The sequence below is a fragment of the Solanum lycopersicum genome, chromosome 1 (genome assembly GCF_036512215.1).
Source record: "Solanum lycopersicum chromosome 1, SLM_r2.1".
Classification (NCBI taxonomy): Eukaryota; Viridiplantae; Streptophyta; class Magnoliopsida; order Solanales; family Solanaceae; genus Solanum; species Solanum lycopersicum.
In genome coordinates this window covers 72,144,678-72,170,401 of record NC_090800.1, presented here as the reverse complement: position 1 = coordinate 72,170,401, position 25,724 = coordinate 72,144,678, and the positions used below count along the sequence as shown (strand labels likewise).

The following is a 25,724-nucleotide window of genomic DNA, read 5'->3' as shown; positions in this document are numbered from 1 at the left end:
ATCCAAGTTTACCACTAAGTATGTTGAGTTGTTAGTACTCTCCCTTAAGCTATCATGCCAACACCTTGACCCTTGACCAACTTAGTTAACCACATACAATAAATCTTACTACAACACATTGACTCAACAACCACATATGATGTGCCAAACCCACAAATGAACACATTTTTCAAGTAACCAAGACTGCCCAAGAATCCCTAAGACATCACTTGCTATGTTTAATCTATACTCCGATCACAAGAACCTCTTCAACACCTAAGAACAATTCCTTGTCATCATGGACCAACATATAGCTATCACATTACGAAGGAGTGATAGTTCACCCATGGAACCCACACATAAAGAATCACATTATACCACGCATGGTATCCGACTCAACTATTAGTAACTTGTCTCAGCGTGGTATCCCAGTCAATCATATCGATATCACATATCAGGTAAGCTATCCAAGTCAATTAAATACATACATTGTGTGGTACCCAAGCCAACTAAGAAATATCATGTGCCATACATGATGTTTGAGTCAATTATTAGCATGCACTAGGTGTGGTACTAGATCTAATTGACAATCACGCATCACAAGCACAATGAATAAAATTACACTTGCACACCCAAGTTACACATTCATTGCATGAAATTGACACAAGCTAACCTTTCAATTTTCACCTGTTTTATCTCCCAAACAAGCATTAAACATGTAATACTAATGATTAAAGTATACTATATCTTCGATCTAGATATTATTTTCATTTTGAATACATGAGTTCTCATGAGACATAACTATAGTAGCAGTTAAATAATGCAAACAAATGCAAATGCTTCTAGAAAACATCTACTCACCTAAAATGATTACAAAACAATTAAATTCATAAAGAATCTGAGGAAAAACTTGCACAAACAAAGATCTTGTAACATATCACAATTCTAGATAGTGAGTAAGAAGCTAAGAACTAGAAATAGCCATTTTTGGAAGTAACAAAAAAATCTGGAAATTTGTTTAAGTTAGAAAAAAAGTTGAGTTTTGGTCAACTTCAAACGACCATAACTTCTATATCGGAATAAATTAAATACACTACCAGATATAGTTGGAAAGATCTTTGGATAATCATTCAAACACTACCAAGTTTGCGCGATTCTGAATCGTATGAGTGTTATAACCTTTGGAAGTTGTGCTGTTAGAATAAGGAAAGTCTGAAAGCCGGATTTTAGAAGGGTAGTTTGATCTTTTTTTACCCAACTTAATTAAGACAAAAAAGGAAAAATGTACCCTCAAACTATCGTAAATGGTATTCAGATATCCTCTGTCATACTTTGGGACATTGGTGCTCTTGTTGTCCATAAACTAGAGCATATATGTCATTCACTCTAACAGAAGACTAAATAGGGACATGTGGCACAATTTTATTCGTTGATAACTATCAAATCGGTGGATAAGATTATGACATGTAAACATCCACTAGTATAAAAGGTATATATGCTCTAGTTTTTGGACGGAAGGGGCACCAATGTCCCAAAAGTATGACGGAGGGTATTTGAATACCATTTACGATAGTTCGGGGGTAAATCTGTCCTTTTGCTCCTTAATTAATTCATTTTTAGGAGTTTAATTGGGGAAAGGTCAGATTTTAGTCGGTTTAGAAAAGCGTATTTCACACTAGGGCTTGGAGAGAAGAGAAAAGAGGAGAAAAGGGAAGAAAATTCAAAATTCGTCAAGAACGTTCAAGAATCGCTTGTGGATTTCGTCAAGGGGTGATCCCTAAGAGGTATGTGAGCTTCCATAGTATTGAGTTCATTAATCCACACACCAATCATGATTTATTCAGCGTAGTTTTGTTCTTGAAATTTAAGGATTTAAGTTCTTGATAAGTGTTCTTGAAGTTTCCTCATCGATTAAGTTTTGATGTAAGATTCTACTTGGGTAAAATTAAGACGGTTATATCTCTTAGAATATAAGGAGTTACGTGAGCCATAACCTATCCAATGAAAGGTAATTTAATATACTTTCTGACACCACCTATTTTGCATCAATCCAATTTTTGAGTAAAAAGTTATGACTACTTTAGTAACCTATGTAGTTCTGTTATGAATTAGCCGATGGGAAAACATGAAAAAGAGTTGTTTTTGTTTTCTTACCTGCAAGAAAATCCTAAATGAATTTCTTGACTAATAAAAGGTTCAAAACAATCATATTTTCATCTTTACTAATGAATATCATAATTCTTGGCCATAGAGATTTTAAGAAAGTAATTTAAGAATGGTTTTTCTTGATCATTTACCTTCAAACTAGGGTTTTCAAGGATTTTATTCAAGTTCTTATACAAGATTCTTCAAGAACCTTGTTCTTTCTGTCTAAAATTATTCCTAAATATTATGAGATCTTTCCTATCACAAATCCTTGAATTCATAATTCAATTCAAGGATCGGTAAAGAGTTAAGTCAAGATCAGTTTAGAGTCAAGTTAAGATCACTTAAGTGTCAAGTCGAGATCAATTCATAGTCAAGTGAGATCAGTTAAGAGTCAAGTCAAGATCAGTTAAGAGTCAAGTCAATAGAAATTAAGAGTCAAGTCAAGATCAATTAAGAGTCAAGTCAAGAGCAGTTAAGATCAAAGTCAAGAGAAGTCACGAGTCAAGTAAGAGAGGTTCATTTCAAGTTTTTAGAAGTCTTTTACAAATGTTTTAACTTCGTTTTAAGATTAAGTTTTGAGTTCAGTACAGGGTAAAGTTGAAGACTTTTCTTCAAAGAAGTATATGAGGACTAAGTATTCCCAAAGAGGTATAAAAATATTTTCACATTAAATAAGAATGGAAACTGAGATTTTCGAAGAGCCTTCGGGCTAGTTTTCATAAAAGAGTAATAGCTTTCTAAATGAAGCAGCAGGAAACTGAGATTTCCAAGATAACCTTTGAGATAAGTTTTGAGCACTAATCTCAAATCACAGACGAAGTATATTTTAAAAACATAAGAGGCAATATATTTTGGGAGTAATATTGAGCACCGAACTGAGGACGAGCATGAGTTCAAATAATTCACGTCTCCATAAAACCATGTAGCCACCATGGATAGAAAAGTGTCATACTTTTTAAATGAATCCTTTTCACATTAGACAACTGATCCATTAGGCGATTCAGGTCCTACACCTTTGGCCGGATATAGGATATGCTGGCAGCATGAGGTAGATCGATGCATCATCAATATAACTCTTATGTGATGGTTGTCGGTTAGAGAAACTCCCACAGCAGGACTTTGTATATGAATTAGATGAATTTGTATTTTCATATACAAACAGAGTTCATATTGTATTTTTGCATACATAGAGAGTTATTGTATTTCCAAATACATAGAGTTGAAAATCATGTTTTTAAATTTGTCTTTATATTGCACTTGTTTTAAACTTCTTTATATTAACATGAGTTCAGTTATGTTGAGTTGATCCAGGTAAGTTCTTCAATTTCTTTCATATTCTTTTCAAGCCTATGTTATGTTTAGCATTCCAACTCGCATACTCGTTCATTCAATGTACTAATGTCAATTGGCCTGCATCATCTTATGATGCAGACGCATGTAACTTTTATCAGCATCTGGCGCATCGTTGATCTAGTGAGCAGTTCAGAGTATGTTGGTGAGCCTCTTCGCATTCCGTAGGACTCCATTTACTGCTTTCAGTCTTATTTTCAGTTCATCAGGATGTTGTGGGGTTTGTACCAACATCCATCTTAGTTGTTTTAGAGACTTCATAAATAGCCAGTAAGTTGGATGTTTCTTTTGCTATAAGACTTGTGTAGCCGTTTTGGCCAGTTGGATGTTTCTTTTAAGATATTCTCAGTTTATTTCACAAGTTCTTTATATAGACTATTCTTTATGCTTAAAATCTTCTGCTGAATAAGTAAGCCAGGTCAAGAATTCGCTTGGAGCAACAATGATTTTTGAGTGCTAGTCCCATCCAGGGTATAGGCTCCTAGAAAGGAAATAATGAAAGTTTTTCTAAATTTCCATTATTCAAACTGGAAATTCACATTTTGTCACAATGAGAATCTTAAATATTTTGTCACATAAAAAATAGATTAAAAAAAACATATTGACATTCTTATAGCCACAAGTTTCTAGACCATAAAAATTAAAAGTTCATAGCAAGTTTCAACAAAAATGTAAACCTTTTGCATAAGTCATTTACCTAAAATCTAAACACTAAGGTATAAACATGTATTTTACCAAGTAAAAGGCGACGCAATATATCATGCATGGTAACATATTCAATATTAAACTAAACTTCGATCAATGAGAAAGGGGTTCCAAACAGAGAAGTATAATCATAACAAATTTTAAAAAATTGAGCATGTTTTTAGTCATATTGGAATCATAGAAATTGTTTTAAGTAGTTGATAGAAACAATACTTGGATATGATTTTAAGAAAATAATTAGCACACTCTTCAAGTGTTCATAACATAACACACTATACATTGTAAGTTATTTTAATCACAGGGCTAAATCTCTAATGTAATTTTTAAGATATAAAGGTGAAAAGAAATTACTTAAACTAATAAACATGAATGTTTTTGAGTGTACTTCAACACTTGGTTCCTATGATGTGATTATTATGTCAAACTAATCCAAAATTTAATAGAACAGACTCAGAAATTAATATTTTTGCTTGACACTAGTAAACTTGTAGTTATTAAGTAGCAAGAAAAAAAAAGAATTTGACACCAAGCTAATTCAAAGACTTAATCAAAACTTAATACATGAAAAGTATGCATACTATAAAACAAACAAACTTTATATGGTGTCTAACGTCGAGTTTTAAAAATATTGAATTTAAACTTGCGATATAAATAAGAAACAAATTGTTTGGCATATAACAATAAGTAACTATAGTTAATAATAACTAAAAAAAACAAGATAATATGAACACAGAAGTAAGACGAGCAGTAAAGATTAGACACATAATCAACAAGTTGAGTCAATTGCTCTTTTTCTGATATAAAAATATAAGATGAAATTAATATTGTTAATAAATATTAAATTTTGTATGAAATATATTGTAATTTTACTAGATAAAAATAGTTGACTTAACTGTGATTATGATATTTGTTAATATAATATAATCTTGACCTTTAAACTTTAAATAAGACATGTATCGCTTATCTAGGGGTGCACTTGACGAAATAAAGGAAAGGGGTAATGGAGGGGAGTCGGATCCAAGGAATAATATTGAATCCTAACAAGTTTGTAACTATGTAGTAAGATCCATGGAAGTTATACTTCCATGGATGATTGTGCAGACAAGAAGGTTTAGACTTGAAAAGAAGAGTATATTTCTTAATACTGAATTATTGAATACAATGAAGCAGATGATTTCTATATATAGAAGTGTACATCAGTAGAAAAAATGTGCTAACTAATTCTGTTATAACTAACTTCTAACAACTTCCTCCAACACACTTTCTGCTAACACTCACACTCACTTAGCTATTTCTCAATATTCCCCCTCAAGCTGCAGTCTGAATATAAATTGAAGACTCCAAGCTTGGATAGTAACATATAATGAGAAGCTGCTCCTAGACCCTTTGTAAGTAAATCAGCTGGTTGTTGTTTTGTATTGATATATGTAGGCAGTATCAACCCACTCTTGATTCTTTCCCTCACAAAGTGACAGTCAATTTCTATATGCTTAGTCCTCTTATGGAAAATGGGATTGGCAGCAATTTGTATTGATGCTTTGCTATCACAATATAATTGCACAGGTGTAGTAATGGCAACATTCAATTCTTTCAGTAATCCTTTTAGCTAAACCACTTCTGCCACAACACTTGCCATACTCCTATATTCAGCTTCTGCAGAGCTTCTGCTTACTGTGTGTTGTTTCTTGGATTTCTAGGATATAAGAGAGTCCCCTAGCTTCACCATGTAACCAGTTACAGACCTCCTAGTTTTAGAACACGCAACCCAGTCTGCATCACAGAATGCCTCCAGTTGTAAACACCTTTTACTGCTTAATAGTATGCCTTGACCAGGGCTTCTTTTGATGTATCTTACCAATCTCAAAGCTTCTTCCCAGTGTGACACCTTAGGTTGCTGCATAAACTGAGATAGAACCTGAACTGCAAAGCTGATATCAGGCCTAGTGATTGTAAGATACAATAATCTACCAACCAACCTCTGATAGCTTGTAACATCCTTAAGTACAGAATCATCAGTAACCCCTAGTAGTTCATCATGCTCTACTGTGGTGAGTTTAATATTAGCTTCTAGAGGTGTATTTGCTGGTTTTGCACCACTAAGCCCAGTATCTGAGATTAGTTCAAGTGCATATTTTCTTTGATTAAGTAATATGCCTGTTTTGGATCTCAAGATCTCAATGCCTAAAAAATATTTGAGATCACCAAGATTTTTCATCTTGAATCTACTATGCAGAGAGTCTTTTAACTCTTGTATCAACTGATGACTGTTTCCTGTCAAAAGTAGATCATCTACATAGATGAGGATCACAGCAATGTCATGACCATTACTTTTAGTGAAAAGTGAATGATCATGTGAACTTTGTGTAAAACCAGTATCCAACAATACTTCAGTAAGCTTTATATTCCACTGCCTAGAAGCTTGTTTCAAACCATACAAGGACTTCAACAACTTACACACCTTTTGTTCCCCCTTCCTTCGAAATCCCTGTGGTATTTCCATGTACACCTCTTCATTGAGATCACCTTGTAAGAAGGCATTATGGACATCCATTTGGTAAAGTGGCCAGTTGTGTGAGGCTGCTACACTAATAACAGTCTTGACTGTGACCATTTTTGCAACAGGTGCAAAGGTTTCATGATAGTCTAGTCCTGCTTGTTGATGATAACCTTTGGCTACCAACCTTGCTTTATATCTTTCCACTTCACATGTGGCCTTAAGCTTGATTTTATACACCCATTTAGATCCAATAGCCTGTTTTCCTGGTGGCAAATTCACAATGGACCATGTCTTGTTGAGTTCTAGGGCAGCAATCTCTTCTTGCATGGCATGCACCCAATGTGGACTTGTGGAGGCTTCCTTGAATGTATGAGGCTCATCAACATTTGAAAGAGAAGTTAGAAAAACCTTGTAGGAACCATTCAGATTGGAATAATCAACATAATCACTAATAGGATAAAGACATGTATTATGAGCCTGTTTAGAAGTTGTAGACATAAGATAATCCTTGTGCCAAATTGGAGGCTTAACAGACCTATTTGGTCTTGCAATAGGATTATTAGATGTCACTACAATAGGCGGAATAGGAGGACTAATATCTGCATTGGTACACTCTTCATCACCTAAAAATATGTCCTCAGAATCAGGCATAATGATGTTGTTCTCTACTTCTGATGGAGAAGATACATTAGAGGGATCATAATCAGCAGGGATGGCTTGTATAGTAAGAGGATGGTCCTCATTACAATTATATGAATCTGGTGCTGATGGAATAGAGGTCTCTGCAACTTTATCACTTTTGAAAGGAAAACATTTTTCTTCAAATGTGATATCCCTGCTAATATGAATAGAGTTAAACTCTAAATCAAGCACCCTATACCCTTTTTGAGTTTCTGCATATCCAAGCAATACACCCTTCTTTGCCCTTGCAGCAAATTTATCAGATCTAGGCAACACAGAGGTGAAACAAAGACATCCAAACACTCTCAAGTGTGTTAGTTGAGGTGTGATGCCATACAACATCTCATGAGGAGACTTCCCATTCAAGACTGCTGATGGAATTTTGTTGATCAAATAAACTGCTGTTTTTACACAATGACCCCAATACTTAATGGGAACATTAGACTGTAGTCTTAGTGCTCTAGCAGTATTTAATATATGTCCATGTTTTCTCTCAACCACCCCATTCTGCTGGGGTGTATATGCACATGAAGTTTGATGAACAATTCCAAGAGAATCAAATAATTCTTTACAATTAATATTCATAAATTCAGTGTCATTGTCAGATCTTAACACTTTCACCTTAACTCCAAATTGTGTATTCACCATTAACAAAAAATTCTTCAATACAGAGAAGACCTCAGCCTTTGATGAGATCAAGCAGGCCCAAGTGAATCTGCTGTAATCATACACTATTGTAACAAAATAATATTTTCTATCATAGGTAGGAGTTCTATAGGGACCCCATTCATCTGCATGAATCAACTGAAAAATAACACTAGACTTATACAAACTATCAGGAAATTTAAGCCTTTTCTGCTTGGCTTGTGGACATATATGACAATTAGTATGATCTACAGGTTGCATACCAATATCAATAATGTGTTTCATAGCCTGAAAGGAAGGATGTCCTAGTCACAAATGCCATAGAGTGGTTAAATCATCATCTTTTAATGCAGCACTAGCTACTACCTTGAATGTATCTTTGAGTAAGTATAATCCATGATACTCCTTACCAGTCCCAATCACCTTCCCATTGGAGAGTGCCTGCAACATACAAAAGTTAGGAAAGAAATTGACACTGCACTGGAGTTCTTTGGTTAACTTGGCAACTGATAATAAGTTGAACTTGAAGTCTGGTACATGCAGTACATCCTGTACTCTATGACTTCCCAACACAATAGAATTTCCTGTTCCTGTAATGTGAGCCTTATTTCCTGTAGGTAACTGAACTGTACTAGATCTCTGATTATAACTTCCATCATCAGCTAATACATCCTTAGAGAATGCAACATGATGAGTAGCACCTGAATCAATAATCCAAGTATGTGCAGAGAATTTAGATGCAGGTGTAGATGTTATTGACACATTACCTGCTAGATTTGCCTTGTATTCACCTTCATCTCTGGCTGCAGATAAAGTTGAATTGATTCTGAGATTCTGTACATGATTATATTCCTCTTCAGTGAGCTGAAAATCACTCTGTCTTTCATTAGCAGCATAGTTAGCATAGGGCCTGAAACTAGTTCCTGCATTTTGAGTGTTTGAATTTTGAGCTGAATTTTGAGTGAGATTATTTGATCTATAACCATTGTTGTTGCCTCCAGGAGAAGGATGTAATCCTTGTTTTCTTTTACTCTTGAAATCTGCAGGATAACCTATGAGTCTATAGCAATCCTTGGATAAGTGATTTTTGTAACCACAGTGTTCACAAGCAATATCCAGCAACTTCTTTCCTCTAAATCCTTGTCTTCTATTAATCAGCATAGTAAGAGGATCCCTGTTGATGTCTATCACTCCTAGTAACCTCTGGCTCTCCTCTTGTATTACTGTAGCATACGCTTGATTAACAGTAGGAACAACTGGTTTAAGTAGAATGTCACTACTCACATGACTGTACGACTCATTCAAGCCCATGAGAAACATTAGCAATCTCTACTGACTTAAGTGTTCAATGTAGGGCTTAGCTACATCACAATTACACAAAGGAGCTGGTACTAAGACATCCAATTCGTCCCATAGATCTCTTAATTTCGAATAATAAATTGTGACAGAATCAGTACCTTGTTTTATAGAAGATACATCTGCCCACAATTGATACACTCTTGTGAGATTAGATTTATCAAATCTCTCCTTGAAATCATCCCATACACGTTTAGCATTCGAAGCATACACAATTGTTGTAATTAGTTCTGGTGCTACAGTACTACTAATCCATGAAAGCACCAGAGCATTACATCTCTCCCATTGAGTAGCTAAATCACCTTTGAAAGCACTTTTTAAGCAAGTTCCGTCCACAAAACCAAGCTTGTTTTTCACCAACAATGCCAACCTTAGCGATCTACTCCATAGGCCATAATTTTCTGGACCTGTAAGTTTTGTCGCAATTAGAGCTGCACCTGGCGTATCTGAAGCTTGAAGATAGAGTGGATGATTGTGCTCTAACGTGGCTACTGTTAAATCTCCCATGACTGAAGCTTCAATTTCGATTTACTTGCAGCAAATTGTTCCAGTTTCGCTGCTCTGATACCATAACATGTTTGTAACTATGTAGTAAGATCCATGGAAGTTATACATCCATGGATGATTGTGCAGACAAGAAGGTTTAGACTTGAAAAGAAGAGTATATTTCTTAATACTGAATTATTGAATACAATGAAGCAGGTGACTTCTATATATAAAAGTGTACATCAGTAGAAAAAATGTGCTAACTAATTCTGTTGTAACTAATTTGTGCTAACTAATTCTGTTATAACTAACTTCTAACAACTTCCTCCAACACACTTTCTGCTAACACTCACACTCACTTAGCTATTTCTCAATAACTCCCTTAAATATACTTTCTAATAAATTATAAGAAACACTTAAAACACAATACTTGTAAGTATACCTATTATAGATGTCGAAGCATAAAATATAAATGTAATCATTGTGAAAGGCAATAACCAAAAAGAAAAAAAGGTGGTTAACTCCAACTTAATTCTAAACTTGTGTGTGAGTGTATATATAACTCGGTTTTTTGTTTTTTAATTTTTTTAATTTGAAATCAAACCAAAAAACCAAACAAAGTAATTTACAAATCCAAAATCAATCCGAAAAAAAACAAAAACCGATCCAAATAAAATTTTGGTTTGATTTGATTTTGTTTTTCGATTAACTTGAACGGTGCACACCCCTAAGCTCAATATTGATTTAATAAAAGAGTTTTTTTTTTCAAATATAAGAGTTAGTATTTTTAAAAATATTGATTATAGTAGCCGGAAAATAAAATTAATTTTAAACTAAAAACTATTGTAATATTTTAAAATATCATTCCAACTACTACAATCGGTAACTGGTCAACTATTTTTTTGATTTTATTTGACAAAAATTTACACTTCAGTAATCAAAATCATAATCGAGTAACATTATGAAAATTTAGAAAAATATAAATTTTAATTCGCAAATTACAGTATTCGAAAAAATATCTAATATATTAATTGCACATTTATAGTCGACAATTGTAATAGAAAAATAGCTTATTTCTACTAGTGAGCCTATAACATAAACAAGGAAACAAAACCACCATCACCTACTCCAAATGATTCTTCTCATACAATTTTAATTACCCACAAATAACCACCCCTCGAATAACACTTAGCAACGATCATAAGTTCAACATCACAATCACATACTTTACCATCGTAAACAATCATAAATACACGTTTGTTCGTTCAGACTCTGTATGAAGACTTATATATACAATCATTTTATAATTTATAAGGTATTATATAATTAAAAATAGATTTAACTATTCAGTAAAGTTTATCCTAAATTTTTAATTATTCAACTCGAAAGTTTTTTCATCCAATTTTTTTTACAAATAGTTTGTTCATAACGATCAAAAGGATCGTCACGCTATGTTGTTTTATTAATTTTTTTTAATATTATAAAGTTTAAGACTGTATTTTTAGATTTATAGAGGATTGTACTAGTGAAACCTACTTTAGGGGAGCCTTATCTATTTATGCATTTTCATCTATGTTTTTTATTAAAAAAATGTTAAATTATTTCTTATTTTTATTTTAAGTATTATATTTGTGTATTTGATAATTCATTATGCTTTTATATATTTTGTTTATCTTATAAATTGATGGATGGAATAGGTGTCATCATTTCCCAATTTTTATGTCACGATAGAGATTGATCTCAGCAACTCATAAACACTATGGGTTACAAATCAAACATACATACAAATAGAAACTCATCATATAAATTTGTAAAAAAAAAAAAAAAACATTAAATCATGAATATGAATCCATTTAATAAAATATTCGATCTCGATAAATTACCATCTCTTAAATTACTAGTTTTGATTTTTAAGTGTTTCAAAATGCACTCGAGCTCATCAAAATTCATGTCACTCATACCCCCAAATTATGTAACATTAAATAAACCATCAAAAGTTATAGACATAATTTTTAAAAAAAAAAACTCAAAAAAATCGAACAAGCGTTACATGTGTCAACTTAAACCAACTCATAAGCCACAAATAATTATGAGCAACTTTCACATATAGCAAATAAAAAATTCATATTTGTATGCTATAGCAAAGTTTGCATATTGCGCTCGATAGGAAAGATAGAAAATGTATAATTCGCTATACATATAGAGTTGAAGCGAATTGTATAAAACAAGAAAGAGAAAGATATTTGGACAGACAACTGTATAAAAACGAAGTGTATAAAACGAATTGTATTATTATAAGTGTATAGAACGATTATATACTATTTGAATTAGTATAAAATGAGAAAGAGAGAAAGACAAAAGAGACTTGACAAGGAATATACAATTGAATCGAATTGTATAAAATGAAAAAGAGGGAATTAGATACGAGAAAGAGAGAAAGGCAAAACAAACTGGGCAGGGGAGTATTTTTATTGTATAATTATAAGTGTATAGGACGAAAATATATATACTTGCATGTGTATATACAATTTTCTCACGCTTTATACAAACAAAAACGCAATTTATACATTTCGCTTCTATTTGTATAAGTGAGAAAGGCGAGGGTGGCGAGCGAGATTTGGGAGAGTGGCGAGCGAGATCTGGAAGAGGGGAGAGAGGGGAACAAAAATATATGTATTTATACAATTTTCTCTGAAATTTATACAATTAGAAACAATTTTTATACATTTGTGTTTGTATAAAAAGTGTGCATGGAAGCGAGCGAGAGATTGAAGGAGAGTGGCGAGCGAGATATTGGCAGAGAGGCGTCTGACAATTTTTTACAAACATTTGCTATGGAGTACAATTAAATTAAACTCTACCTACTCTATTTATTTTAGGTTATTAGTTTGCTATTATATACAATTTTCCAATAATTATACCAACTTGCAAACAAGCGCAAGTAAAACTTAATTATCCAAATTGAGGAGTCAGTCGTATTTTTCATATATTTATTTCGTTAAAAAAAAAAGGCTTTTAAAAAAATTATTCATTTATGTTTTTTCTATTTTATTTCCTTTTTTTGTTTTTCTCTTCTTTTGTTATCAACAATCTCTATTTCTTGTTCATAAGTCATTATTTCTGGTTATTCATCTTTTCCAGTCTAGTTATCTTTCTTTTTTTAGTTTGAAATTTATTATAATTATTATTTAACTACTTATTATAATTTTATTTATCTTGATTTCTTGTTTAAGTATGTAAATAAAATAATATATTTCTCTTTATTTTATATTTTATTTTTCTAAATTATGGTGAACTCATATCAGTCCATTCGCTCTTATTAATATTTAATACTAATTTTTTTTGTTAAAGTGAATGTCGAATGGCCATTTCATTGGAAATTTTCTATTTTGATATTATTAAAATTTGTAACCTTTACTCATCATCTACATATTTATAATCTACATATTATAAGGTAAGAGTTGAGGTAACGTCTTTTTTTATTTCAATCTTGATATATAAGATAAAAATTGTAGAGGTTATCCCCCACCCCCACCCCCACCCATTTTTCTCACACTATAATTTAATCAATAATTTATTACTTCGTCAAAGTCTGATGTTAGAAGTTGTTAATAATTTTTTCACTTATCTACTCTCAAGCTAAAGTTATGATCTGATTTTAATTTTATTTAAATAGAAAATAAATTTTTTAAGATAATTGTAATGGTGACTATAGATATGAAGTTGATGATATGGCGGAGAAAATGATGAAAAAGCAAAAGAAAATGAAAGAAATAAGAGTAAAAGAAATATTGTTAATAATGAAGGAAAAAGGTTAAATATATTTTTAACCAATTTAAAATGAATCAGTTTTGTTCTTTATTATGTTTTGATTAAAAATATATTCGCTGCTATATTTTTGGCTCAAAATTTTCGCAAACTACTATTAGTTTAAAAATATCTTTCTGGTAAACGGATACTCCAAAATAAAGAAAAATAAATCGCCCTTCAATTATTTAAAATAGGGCAGTATTGTCCTCCAATTAGATTTTGGAACATGTGCACTTAATTGTAAATACTAGAGTAAAAATTTATATCGGAAATTACGAGATTAGCTTGACTATTTTAAATGGTAACTTTTTATATAATGTCAATTTAATATTTTATATAAAATTTAGTTATTTACATTATTTATATTATTCTATTATTTTTTTTAATATTATTTTATTAACGCTGAAACTCGATTAAAAGTTATAAGAATTAATATAATGTATCAAGGTATATTTGAATTTGATACTTTTTACCATATTATTCTTAGAATTAGTAAAATGAATCCATTATTATTTATGTAATAAAATAGTTTTAAAATATTTATGTAAAAAAAAGCTTTTGTGATATCATATTTAGAAACATAAATTCATACCTACTATAAAAGGAAGAGGAAGAAAAAAATTATGTAAATCATTTTTATTTTGTTAAAATCAGAAGTGCATTTTTCACACATTACCACCCCCTTCCAAAAAAATTTTAAAAAAAATTAGAACAGCAAAGGCAAATTATCGTATTTTGAATTGTTCAAGAGTAAAATTGACCATAGTTTTTAAAGCAATCGTTTGATAAATAATATTTTTTAACAATTTAACTAGATGAAGGATATTTTTATACCATAAATATAATAATAGTGATATTTTAAAAAAATAATAAAACAAAGAATGAAATTTACTAATTTTAAATGATTAAGAATATTATTTGATAAATAAGGTAATAAAAGTGGTATTAATGCCCTTGTGAACAAATTTAAGATAACAACACTAGAAAACTTAAATTATCTTTTTTTTAAAAAAAAATCATAGCTCATTTAGTTCTTTATTACTCCATTTAAATACTCCTTCCGTCCAGTAATATATTGGTTAATCACTTTTTATCTTGTGCAACGCTCAAGAAATTATACATAAAAAGATAATTTTACTAATTCATTCCTTGAAAAACTTTTTGGAAATTTTATAAACAAAGGTGAATACTTTAAAAAAAATATTATTTACAAAAATAATATAGAAAAAAATTAATTAATATTTTTTAATTTAATAAAGTGAACAACTAATATAAAAAATTATATTAATATAATGATCAACTAATATGAGACGTATGAAGTATTTGTTTAAGAAAAAAATGTATGAAGCTTTTTTTTTTATATATATAAGAGGAAAGAAAATATAGTAAATACAACCACAACAAAGACAAAAATAACAAATATTAAAACAAGTATTTCCAAAAGTTACGTCAACTTTTTCTTACCTAACAAAAGCAATTAACTCTATAGTTATATGTATAAAATATAAAATAAGTAATTTATAATTCACTTTTGCCCCTAAATTTCCTCCATTATCCTAGTTATGCCCATAGAAGATCATTTTTAAACAAGATAAAGATTCACCTAATCAATTTTTATTTTTTTTACTGTATCAACAATAAATTTATTTTATTTTATTTCCTTATATATATATATATCACCATAAAATCCAATTTATATTATTTTATTTATAAAATAATAAAGCCAAAGATTTTGCCTTTGGTTCAGCTTTTCTTTAAGCTTCAATTTTCTTGGATTTGTTGATCTACTTTGTCTGAAGTTGGAAGGTGTTGATCTTTGTTGTTGTTAAGTTCTCATTTGGGTCACTAATGAGTGGCTCATGGATGAAGAATATCTATTGGAAAATTCTAGTGAAATGGTGAAGATAACAACAAGTAGTAGAAAGTTTGATTGTATATAGAATTTTGTGAAGTGGGTTTTGTTTGATTTCTGTAGATTTGATATGGGTGGGTGTTTTCCTTGCTTTGGATCATCAAACAAGGAAACTGGAAAAGATGAGGTAAAAAAAGAGTCTTTCAAGGATGCTTCTTCTGCTGCTCAATCTATCCATTTAACTAAAGTTAATTCAGGTGTGAACTCTATTTTTTTTGCTTTGGTTATGTTGAATTGAGTGTGGGCTCTCTGTTATAGACTTGATCTGAGTTTTTTGTGGTGTTTTAGCTAATGGGTTGTTGTAGATTTGGTTGATTCTTCATGAAATGAATTTGGTTCTTTTTATATGTTTCTTTCTTGTTTATTGTTTCAGTAATGCTGATGTAGATCTGTCACTTGTTCTAATTGTTTAAAAATTTGTTTCCCCTATTAAATTGTTTGAATTAGTCAGAAATATTGTAAACTATGAAAAATGGACTCTAATTGACACATTTTGACTGCAAAAGTAGACATTTTTGCTTCCTTTTTAGGGTCTATCGGAACCGCCTTTCTACCTTAACAAAGGAAGGGGTAAGGTCTGTGTAGATCCTACCATCCCTAGACTTGACTTCACTTGTGTGATTATACTTGGTATGTTGTGGTTGTGGGTGGGTGGTGGGGTGGGGGAGAGGGCTTTCGAGTAGATGAAACTTGTGTTAACTTCACACACAATTTTAACTTGGAGAACTCTTGGATTGCTAATTGGGAGGAGAAGTTCAATCTTAAACCACGGTATGTCAAATTTTTTATGGTCCATCTCTTATCAACAATGAAGATTATGTGTCAATAAGAATGCTACGAAATGACTTGTTTATTTTTCTTCTTTATTGGTATTGGCTTAATGTTTGTTTCTTATATACAGATAAATCAAAGTCTCGTGGAAGTCATGATCCTAAGAAAGATCCAGCCATTGCAAAAGATGGACCAACAGCACATATTGCTGCGCAGACATTCACATTTCGTGAGCTTGCTGCTGCAACAAAGAACTTTAGGCCTGAGTCTTTGCTTGGTGAAGGTGGATTTGGGCGTGTTTATAAGGGTCGGCTGGAAAGCACCGGACAGGTAGGTGTTTTTATATAACAATGTGATTCTGTAGTGCAGAAGCAAATCGTAAGCCAACTTTTAGCAAAGGTCTAGCAAATGTTAGAATAGGATTACTATTTAGAGAGAAATATGTTAGCTTAGGAAAGAGAATGTTAAATGTTAGAATATTCAATTGGACACCGATTTACAATTTCACTCTTGGTTGCGTCGGAACGGTCTCTTTGCAGGTGGTTGCTGTTAAACAGCTTGATCGCAATGGTCTTCAAGGGAATAGGGAGTTCCTGGTGGAGGTTCTGATGCTTAGCCTACTACATCATCCAAATCTTGTAAATCTGATTGGTTATTGTGCAGATGGGGACCAACGCCTCCTTGTTTACGAGTTTATGCCATTGGGTTCTTTAGAGGATCATTTACATGGTTAGTACATTTATGGCAATTTATATAGTGATTTGCACAATGCAATTATAATTTGGTTCATCATGAATAGCTATTTATGCACTAGAATCTTGCCCTTTTTCCCTATAAGAAAAGTGTAGCCAAATGTACTTGTTAAATAGACCTGGGGCCTAACTCAACCCCAAAGCTAGCTGATGAAGGGGGGATTTCCCAAGACAATATAGAGAGTCCCAATTCTTCTCATCTCACTGATGTGGGACTCACAGTACTGAAGACCCTCTATTCGTGGGGTTGGGGAAAGGGTTGGACCACATTGCGTCTATTATATGCAGCCTTACCTTGTATTCTGCAAGAGTTTGTTTCCACGGCTTTAACCTGTGAGATAGCTCTTACTGTTCACCAAGGCTCCTCTTCTCCCTATAGAAATGTTTAAAGAGAGGGGGGTTCAAATGAATACATGATGCCTTGGAATGGGTTAGACTATTACAGTTCATATACAGAGCGCTTATGAAAGTCTTACATCTGAATATAGCTTTTTAGTAACACTACTTCCAAGTTCTAACTTAGCTAAATGATGAATGGACTAAGCATGGTCTGAACATACCAATTGGGCTTCTCAAGATTAACTGACCAAATCAAAACAACTGCAACATTCTACAACATAAGAAATTAGATGAGACGGTGCTTGCCAATTTGTGTTACATTGGTGCTTTTTTTTTTGTTTTATTTTACCATTCCTTTTGATACCCTTGGTTTTGTGGCACCTCACTTGGGTCTTCTATTTATTTGTGAACATTCCAATGAAGAGGTTTTAATATGGATAAAGCTGGTGACAGTGGAATAATTTACACAGAAATATGGTAGATATTGCAATCTAATTTGAGCAACATTAGAGTATTACATGAATTACCGATGCCGTCTCAACAAGAGTTGGCTATTGTACGAACGTTCGATTATGGTTGGTTACTAAAATAATCTGTGCAAGACACTGCATAAGTGATTATCAATAAATGTATGTCGTTTGAACATCTACAAGCAGTGATTAGTCTTTACTGTGGAAAAGGAATATTTCCTTTGGTTGAAGAGTTGTTCTTGCTGGAGAAGAAATTTATAATGCAAGTTAATGAAATAAACATAGAAATTTATTTGGCATCTGCCTGCTATATGAACAAGCATTAGCATGATAATGACTGGCACCAGCATAGTATTCATCATTGTAATTGTATTCAGCAATTTTCTGTTGCATATAGTTGTTTCAGTTAACATTGCCCTCACATTGAAGGGTATTATATTTCTGAACTTATTTGCTCTAAATCATCCTATACACAGTGAATTCCATGTTCTTTTCACTGTTGTGTGGTTAGTAGGTGTTATTGTTGGAGATTGATAAATTATATATTATTTTTTAAAGAAGTTAAATTTTGATAACTGGTGTCCTGTTAACCATTTGAAAAATTGAATTTACATAAGTAGATTCATATAAGATCTAACTGTTAAGAGACCTAAACGACCTTTGGCCCCCATTTTCCAGCTTTAATGTGGGACCGTTCAAGTGAATGATATCACTATTCTGCTGTAACATTTTGGTACTCGTGCTTGATAATGCGTCTGCTACCGGTGCTGGAAATTTCACTTGGGAACCCAAAGAAAGCGTGCAAAATTATCTCACCAATGTTGTTGGTTTAGGAGACAGTGAGAGAGCCAAGGAATCATGCAAATATTCAGCAAACCCTTTGCCATATGACGGCAGCCTACTGCCACGTGCAAGTCTTTAACACTCCTTATATTTATATTTGTCAAAAACACATCAAGAAGTCAAAAATTGTCTTAAAAGTAGGTCTGACAAACTTTTAAGTCAATCCAAACACCCTCTAAATGTGTCTGATGTAAATTTCTCTCTATAAAAAAATTAACCGATAATTTTCCAAATATATGTATAGTTAAAAATAGACCACCTAACATGTCATGGTTAGTGAAGGTTGGGGGTTAGCATTGGGAAAGTTATTTGGGAGTTGTAAGTAACTTGAATAGAAATAGCATGTCTTATTCTCTGAAGTTCCCAGACTTAAGTTCTTTGCATAATTTACATGAATGTGTGCATTTAGCATGTCTAGGATACAAGACTTGACTTCCTTTAGTTCATTTCTCCTCTCCTTGTTGTCGATCTAAGCAAACAGGAATAGGAAATATCCCTCTTACCAGTGGGAGGCTGTGTAGAGATTTTTCAAATATTTGGTGCTGAAATCTGATATAGCCACATAATAGAATTTCTCTTTTGAAGATTGATGTCTTTCCAGTGCACTTATCAAGAGAATTGAGTGAAAAAGATCATCATTTGAGTTCTCTTAAACCAGGGAAGGGAGAGGAAGAATGTGGTTTCCGGCTAGGTTCTTTTCCAAATTTGCCGTTTTCCACTTACGTACAGACGAGCCAATGTATAATGTATCAAACTGTTTTTGTTTCAACATTTAGTGTATGTATCTGAATATTCAATGTCTTTTTAATTCATAATGTCACAAATTCTATAGTCCTAAACTTAAGGTAAGCAAACAGGCAAGTCTTGGTCACTGTCCTAGATATATCAAGCAATAGTGATAGCTGCACAAAAATTAATTTAATCACATTGATATTGGGGAATAAAAAATACTCCATGCACCAATATACTTGTGACAGTGTCTGGGTGATATGCTTTACCTTTGCATTTTTTTACGTCATAAGTAAACAGTTCTATTAATATGAAAAATCTCTGGTATACCAAGCAATTACCTAAAAAGTATAGAATATACTGCAAAAATTGATTGTCTATCTACGACACTCAATCTTCTAAACAAACTAGCACCTCATGGGTGTACCGAAAAGAAACTATGAATGAGATGCCATCTCTTTTTTTAATGACGGTGGTGTCCATGCCAACTTGAAGTCTCTCTCTTTTTTTTCCTCCCACGGAATCCATGTTAGTGCTAGTAGTGCAACAACCTAGGATTTTCAACCTTTCGTCCTTCTAGGTTCTTGGTTGGAGAATGCTTCCTTCATAGTGAAGGGCATTGCCAAATCATCCCAGACCATCTCAAGATTTCACACCACAAGCAAGTTGCAATGGATAATGTAAACGGAGGTGTTCCGCATCTTCACTTAGAGATTTGCACATGAAGCACACATGTATAGTTTACTTTTTCCTCAAATTCTCAATTGTCAATATTGTTTTCTTTGCTACCAACCAAATGAAACGACACATTTTATATGGTGTCATGTGAATCTAACTGCACAAATGTGGAAAATTCTACTACCCCCTTAAGAAGAGCTTATGATAACGTGAATTTTATTGAAAACACGTCATCTCTTGTCCCCTCCCTCTGTCCCACCTCCATAAATCTTGTCTAGCATGTGATGTACTTTACTAGTGAAGTAATTCAATTAGACCTTCAACCACAACATACCTAGTGAAATTCCACAAAGTGGGATCTTGGGAGAGTAGAGTGCAAGCACACCACTTGTACCTCTTTGGGGTAGAGAATCTGTTTTTGAAACACCTTTTGCTCAAGTGAAGCAAATGAAACCATAACATCAACAACAAGGTGCGATCACCTAAACATAGTAAACAACAAATGATAATAGGCACCAAAAGTCAAAAGACTACATGATTAGGCTAGTACTTCAAAATGCATGGTGCTAAGACTACCACCAAGCCAAAGACTCCATGAATTGGCTAATGCCAAGAAAATGCTTGACTACCAACTAACTTTTGACCCTTCTCTACAACCTCCACACCCTTTTACCTTCGACCCTCATCTGAAGATGCATTATATCTTGTGTAATCACCTTTTTCCAATACTTCATCAGCCTATCTCGGCCTTTCTTCATCCCTACTATCTCCAACCTCTCACACCTCGTCATTACAACCTCCACACAACTCTTCTTCACATGCCCAAACTATCTCATTTCCTCTTCCTTCATCTTGGTCACAACAAGGGCACTCCCATTGTTTCAGATATCCTCATTCCTAGTCCTTATGCTCCTATATGCCAATGCATCCATCTTAACATCCTCATTTCTGCCACTTGCATTTTATTAATTGGCTAGCACTTCACACCATGCAACAAAGTCGGGTAACCATCACTCTATCTTGAAGTTCTGGTGATACTTTTTTGTCAAACATTACTCTTGATGCAAGCTTAACTTCATCCATGTCGCACCAATATATCTCCTGGGACAACTTCTCACTTCCATGCCTGCCTCATGTGTCACATCACTGAATTTATACTCCAAATACTCTATTTTGGTCTTGCTTAACTTGAATCCTTTAGACTCTAACCTATTGTTAACTCCACAACGAGTCTCCTCAATCAAAACAATTCAATTAGACCTTGAATCAATTATGGTTAACTCCACAACGAGTCTCCTCAATCAAAACAATTCAATTAGACCTTGAATCAATTATTTCCCCATCCCAAAGGTTCCTCCTCAGAAGGCTCCTCTGGACCTTTACGTCCCAATTAATTCACCTTATTGTAACTTTTGAATCTGTTGTATTATCATCTTCTACTATGAGTATTTGGGAATGTGAGTCACAATGTCTCTTCACACTAAATGTAACTTCAAAATATTATTACTCTTCTATCCCCTTATGTTAGCGGTTATGCTTAAACATAAAAATGGTTGCTCAAATGGATTACCAAGGGATGTCAATGAACTTCTTGAGGGAAGGAAACTTAAGGAGGTAAATCAATGGTGAAAAAAATCAAGGGTGTGGCTTAGTAGTCAAAAAAATTGATCGAGAACCATGAGGTCACTTAATGCTTTTTCCTCTACTAGGATTTTTACTAGTCGAGTTGCAATGCAAGTTGGCCTGAACACCGCCATTTAAAAGAAACGTGGAATATCATCCTTTTTGCATATGGTGGACAATGTGGAGAGAAGAAAGGAAGGTTTTTTGAAGATAGTTGGTTTCCTTACGAAGATCAAGTTCAATTGCATACTTGCTTTCCGCTTTTTCTGTAAAAAGGATACTTTAGATGGTGCATTATTGAATCTTTAATAGCTATCATAGATCCCCTGTAAGTATATAAATGGGACAATTTTTTTGCTTTTTGCTTATAATACCTGTAAAGAACAAAAAACTCTTAGGGGCTGTTTGGTTGCTGGTTAGAGTTACACAAGTATTAGTAATGCTAGGAATAGTTATGCCATCTTCTATACTGCATAAAATAAAAGGTATATTCCCTTGTAACCTATGCATGTATTAGTCTTGCAGAAAATGTAAACATGAACCAAACATTGTATGAACAATGTTATGTTTTATGTGAACATGAACCAAACATTGTATAAAGTTAATACATGGATAATCTGCAGTCCTCTAACCAGCAACCAAACAACCCAATAGTGTTGTAGTAGTAAACTCTTCATTATTCAAGAATATTTTCTTCAGAATCTGCAGCCAAAAGGAAAGTGTGATATCTTAGACTTCTCCAATAATTCAACCTTTCGCTCTAACTTCCCTCTGTTGGTCTTTCTCCTTTTTTTTTTTGAGAAGGTAACAACTTGTATTCTATTCCAAAACCTGCCACTAAGTTCCTAATTACAATTGTGGAGAGTAGCAGGAAGATCTTTTATCGTATAGCAAAATTTAGAAGTACCCTAAAACATTTGTAACTGATTCTAGATCTACCATGTACTCCTGTTTACACCAAATAAGAAACAAAACTAAACAGTTCATCTTAATCTTCTGGTTGGAATAACTCTTGTTTTGGAAGCATCTGAGATTTCTTTCTTTCCACACAGACCACCAGATGCAAGCTGGAATGTTTTTCTATCTTTCTTTATGCCCGGTAATGCTTGCATGACTGCTCCATAACTTCAGAGTCTGCGTAACTATCCTAGGCATAACCCATTTCATGCCCTTCTGATTGATAAAAATATTCCACAAAATGTTGGTTATTCCCATTTTTCGAATCACATGAGAATGATGTAGGTTCTTTTGTAGATTTCATTGGCTCTCTGAGCCTGGCTCAATATCCCTCTTTTGCTTTTGATTCGCTCCCTTTGCTTTAAGGCCTACTGTTATTGGAGCTGACATATCTTTTGCAACTTTGCGTCTTCTTGATGCCAGCTATGCATAGCCTTACTTCATCAGTGAAAAAAAGTTCCCTTTTTGCCTTTCCATTTTATCGGCAACACTTGATGGTGTGTAGCAATGACATAATGTATGTAACGATGCTCGATTATATTTATATCCCTCCATTTGATTAGTTTCTCTCTACATTATTCTGGTACAATTAAATGAAAGTTTCCATGAGCTGAATAGATCTGTAATGTTGATTGTTTTGTGTTGTGTTGATACTTCTGTAATAGAAACAATGCAGATTACACAGTGGGACCTAATCCTTCTCTTTGGAGTATGTATGCAGATCTTCCACCTGATAAAGAACCATTGGACTGGAATACAAGGATGAAGATTGCAGCTGGTGCAGCAAAAGGCTTAGAATATCTGCATGACAAAGCCAACCCTCCTGTAATATATCGAGACTTAAAATCTTCCAACATACTTCTTGATGAAGGGTATCACCCTAAATTATCAGATTTTGGGCTTGCTAAACTGGGCCCTGTTGGTGACAAGACTCATGTATCTACACGTGTGATGGGCACATATGGTTACTGTGCTCCTGAATATGCAATGACAGGTCAACTCACATTGAAATCTGATGTGTACAGTTTTGGGGTTGTCTTCCTTGAGCTAATAACAGGCCGCAAAGCAATTGATAATACTCGGAGTCATGGGGAGCATAATCTTGTTGCCTGGGTATGTCCTCCTCTCTGCTATTGTATTTGATCATTATGATTTGTGTCCTCTATTTCTTAGATTTCTTTGACATTTTTGACACTAGTAACATTAGATTTATTTGACATTTGATGTGCAGAAGATCTGTTTTTCCTTTAGTTCATTTTTAAACCTTCTAAAGGTAGGGTATATCTTATGCTATGTTTTATACATTGAGAAATGTGTTTGCAGGCTCGACCACTTTTCAAGGATCGGAGAAAGTTTCCAAAAATGGCAGATCCACTATTGCAAGGTCGTTACCCAATGCGAGGACTTTACCAAGCACTGGCTGTGGCAGCAATGTGCTTGCAAGAACAAGCATCTACTAGACCTTTAATTGGGGATGTTGTGACAGCTTTAACATATTTAGCCTCTCAAACTTATGACCCTAATGCAGTTGGTGCACAAAGTAACCGTGTTGGTTCATCCACTCCAAGGAGCAGAGAGGATAGACTGCACTCGGTGGATGGAGTAGATAGCCCTGAATATACCAGTGCTCACCATGGTTCTCCTTCCATCCAGAGGAATTCTCCTGATTCCAGGAAAAGAGATTCCGCTAGGGATTTCAATACTGGGATAGAGTTGAGGAAAATTGCAACTAGTGGTGGATCTGGTCGTAAATGGGGTGTGGATGAATCAGAACGTCCTGATTCTCAAAGGAACAGCCCTGTCAGTGCAGGTAGAACTAGAGAAACCCCAAGGAATCGAGATCTAGACAGGGAACGTGCAGTTGCTGAAGCAAAGGTATGGGGCGAAAATTGGAGAGAGAAAAAGAAGACAAATGCAAGGGGTAGCAGTTTTGATGGGATAAATGATTGATTTACGCAACAATATATGTTGCAAGGATTTCTAGGTATATAGGTGTTGATCGTCATGATGCAAACACAACATACTGCCATTGCATAATCGTTGAGTTCTTGGTTTTCCATTCTCAGCTTGAAAGTAATAGTCCTGTCCTACTTTCTGTGTTTACTCATTGAAGGTTATTCACTGCTGTTCAATGTAAACTTAGATGTTTCAGGTGTTGTGGTCGAAGGAAACCACTGTTAAAATGAAAGGGAAATGAGGTTGATGGTGCAATGTGGGACTAGAGTTGGGGGTGGGGGGAGGGGTAAATGGTAGCTGCATTGTGGGAACATGTTAATCCTACGTGTTATGGGGTTTGTTGTAGACTGTAGAGTTTATGGTACAGGAGAAGTGGGGAACCTATCTAACTTTCTCTTCTTATGTGTTCTTTGTATGAAGGATCTTGGTGGATATGGTTTCGAATGTCCATTGTTGCACCTTGTATTCTGTTGTAGTTTCCATCTGTAAGGATTTTCCGAGTCTTGCGTCTTGGCTGTTATAGAAAAGGGGTTTGAGTATAATCATATCATGTCTCATGAGATAAACGGTTGTATATTTTGTATAACCAGACCAGCTTAGAGGTTTCAAACTACAAGTTGATCTGCTGATTTATGAACTCAAGACCCAACAGCAGCCCATTCCAGTTGATGCTCAACCAATTTAATTGTCAACTATAAATTCAAAAATCTCAGCAGCCAAATTGAATGTCATCAAATAGTCCATTAGTTTTCCCAAAATGTGTGGTAGCATAAATCAAATGCACATATCAAGTTTCAATATCAACATACTTTAACCACACTAAAAGGGGTTTTAATCAAACTAGAATTTTGACAATGCAAAATGATGAACATGTTTCCATGCAGTGTTAAAAGACATTTTACAGACGATCAAGAAATTTTAAATGTTCAAAACACACAAAAAGAATGTCTTATTAGGCTAATTATCTTTAAAATGTGGCACTAGAAATAAAAGGATGAGCCAAAGGACTAGTGATCAAAGAAAAAGGACAATGGCGT

General features: G+C 33.6%; 1 protein-coding gene across 1 annotated transcript; it reads left to right on the top strand.

Moving 5' to 3' along the window:
- Positions 1-15,172: 15,172 nt before the first annotated feature.
- Positions 15,173-25,229, top strand: LOC101245581 (serine/threonine-protein kinase PBL27). The gene is made up of 5 exons (XM_004229165.5): positions 15,173-15,766; positions 16,471-16,670; positions 16,880-17,069; positions 23,453-23,844; positions 24,055-25,229. The coding sequence occupies exons 1-5, from the start codon at positions 15,640-15,642 to the stop codon at positions 24,679-24,681; spliced, it is 1,536 nt and encodes a 511-aa protein (XP_004229213.1). The 5' UTR covers positions 15,173-15,639; the 3' UTR covers positions 24,682-25,229.
- The last annotated feature ends 495 nt before the right edge of the window (positions 25,230-25,724 follow it).

Excerpts from the sequence above, each read along its gene's own strand:
- LOC101245581 (XM_004229165.5), top strand. The coding sequence starts at position 15,640 with ATGGGTGGGTGTTTTCCTTGCTTTGGATCATCAAACAAGGAAACTGGA. Across the intron at positions 16,671-16,879 it reads GGCTGGAAAGCACCGGACAG|GTGGTTGCTGTTAAACAGCT; the intron begins GTAGGTGTTTTT and ends GTCTCTTTGCAG. Across the intron at positions 23,845-24,054 it reads AGCATAATCTTGTTGCCTGG|GCTCGACCACTTTTCAAGGA; the intron begins GTATGTCCTCCT and ends ATGTGTTTGCAG.